This window comes from Carettochelys insculpta, unplaced genomic scaffold, assembly GCF_033958435.1.
Source record: "Carettochelys insculpta isolate YL-2023 unplaced genomic scaffold, ASM3395843v1 scaffold_0079, whole genome shotgun sequence".
In the NCBI taxonomy this organism is placed as follows: domain Eukaryota; kingdom Metazoa; phylum Chordata; order Testudines; family Carettochelyidae; genus Carettochelys; species Carettochelys insculpta.
Window position 1 is genome coordinate 358 of NW_027439116.1, and position 11,749 is coordinate 12,106.

General features: G+C 62.0%; 3 protein-coding genes and 1 pseudogene across 3 annotated transcripts; all 4 read right to left on the reverse strand.

The window, feature by feature from the left end:
* Positions 1–3,473: 3,473 nt before the first annotated feature.
* Positions 3,474–4,103, reverse strand: LOC142006511 (uridine kinase-like). The gene has a single exon (XM_074983243.1). The coding sequence runs from the start codon at positions 4,101–4,103 to the stop codon at positions 3,474–3,476; it is 630 nt and encodes a 209-aa protein (XP_074839344.1).
* On the reverse strand, positions 4,103–4,892 carry LOC142006512 (3-oxoacyl-[acyl-carrier-protein] reductase FabG-like; annotated as a pseudogene).
* A 2,341-nt stretch (positions 4,893–7,233) lies between these two features.
* LOC142006513 (methylated-DNA--protein-cysteine methyltransferase-like) lies at positions 7,234–7,752 on the reverse strand. The gene has a single exon (XM_074983245.1). It carries the CDS (start codon positions 7,750–7,752, stop codon positions 7,234–7,236), a length of 519 nt encoding a protein of 172 aa, XP_074839346.1.
* Positions 7,749–9,215, reverse strand: LOC142006514 (putative bifunctional transcriptional activator/DNA repair enzyme AlkA). Its single transcript, XM_074983246.1, has one exon. It carries the CDS (start codon positions 9,213–9,215, stop codon positions 7,749–7,751), a length of 1,467 nt encoding a protein of 488 aa, XP_074839347.1.
* Positions 9,216–11,749: the final 2,534 nt, after the last annotated feature.

Consider the following 11,749-nt stretch of genomic DNA (forward strand, 5'->3'; position numbering starts at 1 on the left):
GCCCTTCATCAGCGCCGCCTTGATCGCACCTTTGTCGTTCAGGCTGATTTTGTCGAAGGGCGGGAAGCCGCCATGATCGCCGGTCCAAAGATCCAGCAGCGGATTGGCGGTGGCGGCGGCAGAGGCTTCAGCGAAAGCAGGCATGGTCAGGCGTGTGCTCCCAAGAATGGCGGTGGCGGCAGCAGTCTGGATAAAGGTGCGGCGGTCCATAAATTTCGTCCCTTGTGAATGCGGCTCTCTTGGCCTTGGGCGGCGTTCTAGCGGCTTGATGAGGCTTTGTCGCCTCACACGGATTTGATCGGCGGCACGAAGGGCGTAGCTTCCGGCACGCTCTGGGCCGGTCAGCCATGCCTCCAGCATCTGATTGACCGTTTCAGGGGCCTCCTGCTGCACCCAATGCGAGACGCCGGGCAGGAAGCGCACGGTCAGATCGTCCACGAACCGTTCCGTGCCGCTGACCAAGGACTTTTCCCAGGGCGGCATCTTCCTCGCCCCAGATGACCAGCGTGGGCACGAACACACGGTTCTGGGCCGGTGCCATCTTCTTCGTCCCCGCCTTTCGGGCGGCGCGATACCAGTTGACCATCGCGGTCAGCGCGCCGGGCAGCTGCGCATTGGCGCGGTAATGGTCCAGCACCTCTTTGGGAAAGCGCGATTTGTCGACGGCCATCTTGTAAAAGGCATCGGCGACGGCCTGCGCCTTGTTGCGGCCCAGCATCCATTCCGGGGCCCATGGCAGCTGGAAGAAGGCGACATACCAGCTCTTGCGGCGCTGGGCCTTGTTGGTGCCGATGTCTTCCATGAAACGGACCGGATGCGGCACGTTCATGATGATGAGACGGGTGAGTGTTCTGATGCGGCGCATGGCTGCGTGCCAGGCGACAATCGCCCCCCCAGTCATGCGCGATGAGTAATGTTTCACGCGCCCCCGATACGGCAATGAGGGCTTCCACGTCGGCGACAAGATGGTCGATGTCATAGGCGGCAACACCCTTGGGCCGCGACGAGGCGCCATAGCCACGCTGGTTGGGTGCCCAGACCGATAGCCAAGCCGCGCCAGCACCGGCATCTGATAGCGCCATGAAAATTTCGATTCCGGAAACCCGTGCAGACACAGGGCAAGACGCCCTGTATCGCCACCGGTTGGCAGACACTCATCGACCTCGAAGCGCAGGCCGTTGGCCTCGATCATGCGGGGGGTGATGGTTTCAGTCATGGCATCAGCCTATCTGTTCGAGAAGACCTTGCAGTCCGCCAAGATCATTCAGCTTGCGATAGCGCGGCGCGTCAACCGGCTCATCGGCATGTTCATGCACCCAGGTTAGATCATGCGGTACGTAAACGCCCCACGCACCCGCCTGCAGCGCCGGAATCACATCCGACTTCAGTGAATTGCCCACCATCATCGCATGCTCTGCCCCATCACCATGGCGGGCGAAGATGCGGGCATAGGGTGTCTGCCGTTTTCTCGCTGACGATCTCCACGCCATCAAACCAGTCACCAAGACCAGACGCGGCCAGCTTGCGTTCCTGATCGAACAGGTCGCCCTTGGTGATGAGGATGAGACGGAAGTGCGGGTCCAGCGCCGCAAGCGTGTCGTGCACATGCGGCAGTGTTTCCAGCGGGTGGCGCAGCATCTCGCGCCCCCATTGCAGGATGGTGTCGATGGCGCTTGCGGGCACGCGGGCCTTGGTCAACTCGATGGCCGTTTCGATCAGCGACAGGGTGAAGCCTTTGATGCCGTAGCCATAGTAATCGAGATTGCGACGCTCGGTGGCCAGCAGCGCGGCATGGATGTCGTCATCCGCCACATAGGGCGCGATAAGATCAGCAAAGCGTTGTTCTGTGTGGCGGAAGAACCGTTCGTTTTGCCACAACGTGTCGTCCGCATCGAAGCCGATGGTGGTGATCTGGCTCACCAGGGTTTCCAGCCCGTGGTGTTGCGGAGCTTTTCCACCGCATCCAGGCGCTTTGCCTTGATGACCGGCGCCATCACCGCGCCCGTATCATCATACATCATGACAGGATCATGGCCCGGCGAAACCGCTGGCCAGTCGGGACCGGGCGTGCCGGTTTTCACAAACGCGGCGATGCGTGCCATCACCTGCTCGCTCATCCAGCGGTCGGGCGGGGTTTCGGCAGCGACCGGCAAGCCAAACACTGTGAGTTTTTCCTGAGGCAGGTTGCCGAAGGTGTAAAACACATCCAGCCCATGCATGGCGCCGGGCAGTGTGCCGCGCTGCTCCAAAGGCACATGATCAAAGTAGTAGACGAAGGCCTGATGTCCGGCCTTGGCGTGCAGCCGCGCAATATGCCGGTCCGGCTCTGTCTCATAGTAGTCTGTGATGAAATCGGCCGCCGCCTGAAAAGGATTGGTGGCAAAGCCGTAGTCTAAAACCGCACCCGGTTCGACCATCGCAATCCGCGATGCCAGCCAAGCCGGATTTGCGGTGAGCAGCGGCATCAGGCTCGCTTCCCACGAGGTGCCGCCCGTCATCAACGGCACGGGCGCTTCAGCACCTTGAGCATAGACATCGACAGGGTTGGCGGTGATCAGTGCGCCATCCATCATGATACTGGGCGCCCCCAGAACATTGGCAGGCGAGGTGACGAAGGCACTGGTCGGCAGTGCGCGCAAGGCAATCGCTGCCTGCGCATCGTCACCCCGAATACCAAGTCCCGACGCGAATATGCGTGCATCGTCGACAGCTGTCTTCGCCGAACCACCCTTGTCCGCCAGGCTGGTGCGCGGAAAACCCGATTGCGCAATCGCAGCGCTGAACAAGCCACGTGCGGCCTGTATCGTCATAAGGGTATGAACCGAAATACCGCCGGCGGATTCACCCATGATGGTCACGCGGCGAGGATCACCCCCCGAATGCGGCGATGTTGGCCTGCACCCATTTGAGCGCCGCGATCTGATCCATGACGCCGAAATTGCCGCTGGGCTCGCCTTCAGTTTTCAGGGCGGGGTGCGCGAAGAACCCCAGCCATCCAAGACGGTAATTGAGCGTCACCACGATCACGCCATCTTTTGCATAGCGCGTACCGTCGGTGAGTGGCGTGCCACCGGTGCCGATCTTGAAGGCCCCCGCCATGGATCCACACGATAACGGGTCGTCCGGCGGCGGCACGCTCTGCCGGTGTCCATATATTCAGCGACAGGCAGTCTTCACTCTCGCCGTTCTGTGACAGGCCGGGGAAAATTTGAATACAGGCCGGACCATAAGCCGACGCATCGCGCACACCCGCCCATGCCACAGGCGGCTGCGGTGCCCGCCAGCGCAGATCGCCCACTGGTGGCGCCGCATAGGGAATGTTCTTGTAGGAAACGACATTGCCGGATGTTGTTCCCGCCAGTTCACCCTGTCCCGTCACCATGACATGCGCGGGGTCGAGCGCGAGCGCCAGACCGCTGAACAACACGGCCGCAAGTACGAGGCTCAACCGTTTCATGAGATCATCTCCCGCTTCAAGCCATGTGTGTGCGTATGAGATCAGCCAGTTTTATGGCTTCTCTTTCCAGCGTGCTTTCATCACCATCATTGCTGGTGATGTGCTGCGCCAGCGCGCGCTGCGGCGCGACATACAGAACATGCATCGGCTCCACCACCATATCAAACTGGCGCGCGGTTACGTCAGCGACACGGCCACGATCGGCCACATCGCGGGCGATGCGCCGCGCCCGTCGTACATCTCGCCCCGCTTCAACAAACACCGTCACATCCGCCAAAGCGCGCAGCTCGTCGAACAGAAGATTATGCAGGCCTTCCAGAATGACCACCCGCCCCGGCTCGATCCGGCGCGTCTTGGGCAAACGATCATGTGTGGTGAAGTCATAGTCGGGTGCATCGAAAGGCTTGCCCTGTTTCGCCAGCTTCATGTGGGCGGTCAGCAAGGCAAAATCCTTGGTGGCGGGCGCGTCGAAATTATAGGTGTCGACATTCACCGCGCCACGTTGCGTAGCAGAGAGGTAATAGAAATCCTCCAGCACCATCACCGCGCCGTCGGAACGGAACAGCGTATGCAGATGCTGCGCCAGCGTCGTCTTGCCCGAGCACGAGCCACCGGCAATCGCGACGATGACCGGTGCGCGCTGCATCAGCGTTTCACGCGCCCCGCGACAGGATGCGATGACGACAGGCCACCATCCACCGCAATCGCCCTGCCCGTTCACATAAGACGCGTCATCACTGGCCAGAAACAGTGCCATATGCGCGATCTCGGACGGCACGCCATAGCGCGTCAGCGGGTTGAGCTGACCGATCTTGCCGTCGGTACCACGCGCCCGCGCCTGATCAAAGATCGGCTTGGTCATGCCGGTCTCTATCAGGCCGGGGCAGATCGCGTTCACACGCACACCTGTGCCGTACAGCTCGTTCGCGGCGGTTGTCACCAGATTCATCACCCCGGCTTTGGACGCCGAATAGGGCACCGGCCCGGCCCCATGGCGAATACCGGCCACCGAGGCCGTGCACACAATCGAGCCCTTGCCATTCGGGATCATCGCCCTGGCGGCATGTTTGATCGCCAGAAACGGCCCGACCAGATTGATGCGGAGCACATCGGCCCAGTCATCGGGGCCAAGATCGAGCAATGGCTTATAGCCACCGACAATGCCGGCATTGGCGAAACAGGCATCCAGCCGTCCATGAACCTCAACGGCGCGCGCCACCAGCGCCATCACGAAGCTTTCATCGCCCCGCATCACCGGTCAGCGCCACCGCCTTGCCACCGGCCTTGGCGACCATCTCGGCCGTCTCGTGCACGCTCTCGGCGCGGTCGGCGATGGTGAGGCTGCCCCTTCCTCGGCGAACAGCAATGCGCTGGCCCGGCCAATGCCGCTGCCTGCGCCTGTAATGATGACGGATTTGCCGCTCAGCCGGTTCATGCGTTTTCAGTCCCTAGGATAGTGTTGTGTGCCCAGCCGTTCGCATGTCGGCGCACAAAAGTCACCCTTCCGGAGGGACCACCATCCCGGCTTTGGCAAGGCCCTGCACACACAGATCGGTAAGATCAGGGCGGAAGCCCCATTTTTTCATTTCGTTGCGGGCATGAGCGGCGAAGTCGGGCTTCAATGCCCGCAGCCGTTCCAGCGCGGCGGCCGCCCTGGCCGTGTCCCCCTGCTGGCCATAGATCATCGCCGCGAACACATGCGTGCGATAATAGGTCGGCATGTTCATGCGCCCGACCAGTATCAGCGCCTCGTCATAGGCACCGTTTCGATAGGCATTGAGCAGCAGCGGAACATTGTACCAGCCCGGCGGGGCGGGGTTCAGGTCCGCCGCGCGCTTCACCAGTGCAATCCCTTCATCCCAGTCACCCGTCAGGGCCAGACGGTTGCCAAAGTCGGCGAGGATTTCAGGGTTGTTGGGATTGAGCCGCAGGGCCTCGGCACCTGCCTTGCGAAACGCTTCGACATCGCCGCGAAAAAAATAGGCCGCATACAGCGCCTGATGCGACCGCGCATCACTGGGGGCCAGCGCAACGGCACGCTGTGCACAGTCCAGCGCCTTAACGAGCGGATCATATTTGTCCGGACGCGGATTATAGTCGTAGCGATATTCGTCCAGCGTGATGAAGGTCAGCGCATACCACGCATCGGCATAGCCCGGCTCGTGTGCCAGCGTGGTTTCCAGACAATCACGGATAAGGGCATGTTCTCGCGGGTCGAGCCTGCGCCAATAGTCATAGACACGTAGAACACAGGCATGATCATCAAGACTCTGCGGCGATCTGCCCGTATCCCCAAGTTCGCGCTCATAGATCACGCCGTACGGCTGGGCGAGGGCGGTCGCGACACCAGCCGCGATGCTGCTTTCAACCTCCAGAAGATTGGAAATATCATAGGCCTTGTCGAAAGACTGCGCCCACACGGTCGCGCCCGATGCCGCGTCGGTCAGCCGCATTGACGCACGGATGCGCCGGGTTGTCCCGCGCAGCCCGCCGGATGGCCCCAGATGGCCGGTCAGCAGATAGCCGCGCTTCGGCGATGGTGTATTTTCATCAAGCGCATAAACGGTGATGTCGCGATAACGCGACAGCTCCCCGATCAGCTCACCGGCCAGCCCCCGCGCCAGCAGTGCTTCGTCTTCTCCGCCCCCTATAAGGGTCAGGGGCAGGACGGCGACCGATGGCTGACGCTCGCCCTGGCTGGGCGCGCTGGCGTTTTCCTGCACGGATGCTGTCTGGCCGGCATCCTCATGCAGAGCGCGCCACACAAGATAACCAAGCCCGCGGCCAGCACCAAAACGAGAGCTGCCAGCACCAGCACCCGGAAAACCGTTGTGGCTTTCGCGGCCGCGTCCTCTTCCTGGCCCGCTTCCGTCAGAGGGGTTGGCACAGCGTCCATCGCCACCGTGGCGGCGGGCGCGGCGGGCTGCTCCACAGACACCGAGCGCAGGCGATAGGCGGGGGTGTAACCGCCCGCGCGGCAGGTCGATGATCACCGGGTCGGCATGGCCTGATCCCTGATAGTATTGAGCCAGTGCCCGCCGCAATCGACTCGCCTCGACCCGCACGATGGGGTCACTGGCCTGATCGAAATCAGCCGCCTTGCCGAACACATCGACGGCGAGTGTATAACCCTTCAGATTGGCGGCCCGACCTGCCAGATCTTCTGATACAATGTAACGCAACAGGTCGCTCAAGCGGGCGGCCTGGGCGAATTCAGGACTGGACAGCACGCGCTCAAGCGCGTCCTGGATACGCGCACAGTCTATGCCGTTCTTGTCCGGCATTGATCGATCCCCAAGCCTCGACAACAGGGTTGTTTCAGCAAACCATTGTTTCAAAAGGCGAAGCAAACCTCGCCCGGAAAGAGCAGCAGGTCAAGTAACGTCCCGTCATACACGTTACATGCGGTTACACACTCTCATTTTGTTCGCACAATCGTCATATCGCGTTAGCCAAGCGCGGCGAATGGGCCGCGTCTGGACGTGACGAGCGAGTCCTCCCCTCGTTAATCAAGACGGCGGCTGATCCGACCCCAAGCGGATCCGCCGCCGTCTTCGTCGCGGCCCTCTAATGGAACAGGAACATGAACGCGCTGCGCCCCATAGGTCTTTTTGACGATATCGCCATGCGGATCCGGCACGCGGCTGCCGATCTGCGCGCCGCCGTCGCCGATGGCCGCGCCAGCGATCCCGAAGCTGCGCTGAAACTGGCCGAGCAGCTGGAAGCCCAGGCCGCCACCGCCCTGAGCGGCACGCAGGATCGCTGAGGCGCTCACCTTATAACAATAACAGCGTCGCGCCTTCCAGCGTCAGCAGGGCTCTTTTGCGCTCCAGCCCGCCGGCATAGCCGGTCAGCGAGCCATCGGCTCCGATCACCCGGTGGCAGGGCACGACAATCGCGATCGGGTTTTGGCCATTCGCCAGCCCTACGGCCCGCATGGCTGTGGGCTTGCCGATCATTTCGGCCAGATCGCGATAGCTGCGCGTTTGGCCCCAGGGGATACGTCGCAGGGCCGTCCAGACGCTGCGCTGAAAATCCGTACCACCAAGTCGCACCTCAAGTCCGTCAAGCGCCGTTCGCTCAGCGGCGAAATACCGCTCAAGCGCGGCGATCACAGCTTTGGGCGCACGACCCTCTTTCACAGTTGCTTTGGGAAAGCTGCGCTTCAGCAGGCGCATGGTGCGCTCGTGATAGGCATCGAAGTCCAGCGCCACGAGGCGTGGCCCGTCGGTGATCAAAACGATCCGACCCACCGGCGAGTCGATACTGTCCTGGATGAATGTCTCGTCGGTCATGATCGGCCTTTCGGTTTGTCTTGCGGCGGAACACGCCAAAGCGCCTGTGCCGCATAGGCACGCCAGGGCCGCCACCCTTCAGCGCGCCGCGCCAGGGTTTTGGCATCCAGACCGGCGGACCGCTTCAACACCAGATCGCCGGATGGAAAAGCATCGCTGTCACCAAGCCCGCGCAAGGCCAGATACGCAATCGTCCACGGACCAAAGCCGGGAAGCTCCTGAAGACGCGGCTCTGCCTGTGAGGGATCAAGCCGCAATGTCTCCAGTGTGCCCGGCATGGCGGCAAAACCAGCCCAAGCCTTGAAGGTCGCAACCCGCGAGGCCGTCAGCCCAAGCCCATCCAGTGGGGTGGCGAGAAGGCGCTCAGGCCCCGGCATCTCCAGCAAACCTTCCCCGGAACAGCGCGCCGCGATCCGGCCCAGAATGGTGGCCGCGCCCTTCACGCTGATCTGCTGCCCTGCAATGGCCCTGAGGCCCGCTTCAAACGGATCAAGTGTCTGGACCAGCCTGATGCCAGGTGCTGCCCGCATCCGCCAGCCGATCAGCGCATCGTCTTCAAAAGCCTCGGCAATCGCCGCCGGATCACTGTCGAGATCGAACATGGTGCGCAGCCGCGACACCAGCGCGTCCAACCGGTCGATCCGGTCTATGCTGATCGCCGCCATCAGCGCGCGGCGCGAAGGCTCATGCGTGATACGAAAACGCCCGCGCGCCCCATCCAGAACGAACGAGCGGCTGAAAGACGTCTCGCCCAGCGTTTCAATGCCGGGCACGGCGCGCATTTTCAAAAATGCCAGAACGCCTGCCCAATCATAAGGCGGACGATAGGTCAGCGGCAAAATCAGTTCAGGCGATGGTGTTTCATCACGGGCTTTGCGCAGATCGCGGGGCGCGCGGCCAAGCGAGTGCTGTATTTCGGTATTGAACCGCCGCACTGAGCGAAAGCCGGATGCAAAAGCAATCTCAGTGATCGGCAATTGTGTCTCGGCAATCAGCCGCTTGGCAAACAGCACCCGCCTGACCCGCGCCAGCTCCACCGGCGAGGCCCCGGTGTGCGTGCGAACCAAGCGCCGCAGATGACGCGCCCCAAGTCCGGCCCGCGCGGCGAGATCGTCCACGCCGGCATCGTTGAGCGCCCCTTCCATGATCAGCTTCAGCGCGCGCCCCGCCACTGCGCCGGTACCGCGCCAGGCAGGTGTACCCGGCGCACATTCCGGGCGGCAACGCAGACACGGGCGAAACCCCGCCCTTTGCGCAGCGGCTGCACTCGGCACGAACTGGCAGTTGCGCTTCAGCGGGGTGCGCGCCGGACAGACCGGGCGGCAGTAAATCCCGGTGCTTGTCACACAGGTGAAAAACCGTCCGTCAAAGCGCGCATCACGCGCCGTGACAGCGCGATAACAAGTGTCGGCACTGATCTCCATGCCGTCTTCATACCATCGACCAAAAAAAAGACTCGCCATTTTCGGACATGGATGGTCCGAGGCTCAAAAGCAAAACGGCGCATCTTGGGATGCGCCGTCTGCTAGATAGAACGGGTGGGCTTAAGCTTACTTCGAAGCGCCCAGCGTGATGTTCGAGCGTGCACCGCTCGACAGGATGCTGGTCTTGCCGGCAGCCGAGAATTTCGAAACCGTGGCGGCATCCGCAATACCGGTCGAGCTGCTGATCGAGGTCGCGAACAGGTCGCCACCGATCTTGCTGCCGAGAAGACATGCGACTTGCCGGTGGTCATGGCGGCAAAGCTATTGCCGGTCAGCTTTTCAACGCTGCCATTGGCAACCATCGTCTTGACCGATGACGGAACGGCGGCACCCAGCTTGGACTCATCCGAGGCCTGGGCATTGGCAACGAACGCAGCGGCGATCACGGCGGCGAAGGCGAAAGAAGAACGCGACATGGATAGCTCCCTTTTTAATCTCTCACGGTGTTGCGCGGGGGTGTCCGTCCATTGGGTCCGCGTTCCGTCTAGGCCTGGGAAGATGCCTGCCGGATCGGGCAAGAATACGGCAAGGACAGGGTATTCCCAAGGTAAATAGACGTCGCGGTCAAGGCGTATTTTCAATGGCTTTGGCGGATTCCCGGCTTTTTTCTCCCGAACATGTCTTCATATTGCCCGAAAGGCGGCCCACAACGCTAGGATAATCACCTCAGCGCGAATAAAAAACCAATCATAACCATCCCAAACCCGCCCTCGGCGACTGGCGAAAGGCTTTCAAGGTAGCGTCATGTGGATCAAGACAGTCGATCTTGAGGATGGCAGGGTCGAAGACCAGCTCTGTTCAGGCGCCTTTCAGGACCTCGCGTCCATTACACCGGCGCACGATGACGAACGCTTTGGCCCGCGCTGCGGCGCTGGTCCAGCTTGGCCGGTTCAAGGAGGCGCGCGGCGATCTGGAAGGGTTGCTTGGCCATCCCCGTCTGGGGCCTGCCGCCGCGCTGGAACTGGCGGTGTGCGAGCTGCGCGGACTGGGCGGGGAAGACAAGGCCCTCGCGCTGATCGAGCCTGTTCTCTCTCTGGGCGATGGCGAGGCAACACTGAAGCCCCGTGCCCAGCATCTGCGCGCCCTGGTCGCCATGCGCCGTGTCGACATGCAGGGGGCGATCAAGGACCTGCTGAACGCCGCGGACGGGTTTGACCGTCTTCAGCTCGTTTCTGGCTCGGCGCAGGTAAACGATTCCCTTGGCTCGTGCTATGCGACATTGGGTCAGGTCGATCAGGCGCTCGCTGCCTATGCGCGTTCGCTCGCCGACAAGACCGTGCTGGGCGACCGGCAGGGCGTTGCCATCACGCTCGGCAATCTGGGGCGGCTCAATTTTCAGTCCGGGCGCTTCCGCGATGCGCTACATTATCTGAACAACGACATCACATTGGCCAAGCAGCTTGGCGATGTGCGCGGACAGGCCCGCCTGCTGAATGATGTCGGCCGTGTGCTGGCCGCCGAAGGCAAACATGACGAGGCGCTCGCCACATTGGATGAAGGCTTCAACCTGGCTGACCAGGCTGGTCTTTCCGGCATTGCGTTTTTCTGCCTGAAGGATCGCGCCGGCACGCTCGCTGCCAAGGGCGACACCAAGGCGGCGATGATGGCCCTGTCGCAGGCCCGCACCATGCTGCCATCTGGCGGGGCTGAGTTTGAACGTCTGGTGCTGGATTTGATCGAGGCAGAGACACTGCGGCACGAGGACAGCGCCCGCGCATTGCAACTCGTGGAAGCAGCGCTCGGCCAGCTCACCTATATGGACCTGCCCGATCTTGAAATCGAAGCGCGCATGTTGGCTGCCGATCTCTATCGCACGGCAAACCGCACCGGCGATGCGGCGGCGGCGCTGCTGCTGGCGGTGAAGCGCTGCCGGGCGCGCGGCGTCACGCGTTACCTGCGCACCCTGTCTGAACTCATGTCGCGCTATGGTGTGGAAGAAGGCGTGTCGGAAGAATCAGGCCGCGCCATTGGCTGGCGTCCTGATGAAACCCTTTCGGGCTATTTCCTGCGTGAAGAACTGGGTGCCGGCTCGTTCGGCACGGTCTATCGTGCTTTTGACCTCCAACGGGGCAAGGATGTCGCACTGAAAACACTGCAACTTGATGCCGTCTATGATCGTGCCACACGCGATACGTTTCTGGATTCGCTGCGCCTTGAAATCGAGGCCCGCCGCGCGCGTGAAACATCCAGGTGTCGCCGAAGTCTATGCCATCGGCCGCGACGCACTGGCCAATCCCTATATCGTGCAGCAGTTTGTCTCGGGCAGACAGCTTCGCGCCATCGTCTCGGAAGGCACGACCAAAGACCTCGACCGCATCGCCCACTACATGACGCTCATCTGTCACGCGGTCCATGCGCTTCATCGCGGCGGCGTCATCCACCGCGATCTGAAACCGGAAAATGTCGTCGTCACCGATGCCGGCGCGCCGGTATTGATTGATTTCGGCATTGCGCAGGTCGCCGGTCTCGTTCTGCCGAATTTTCAGGGCGGCGCAGGCACACGGGGCTATGCC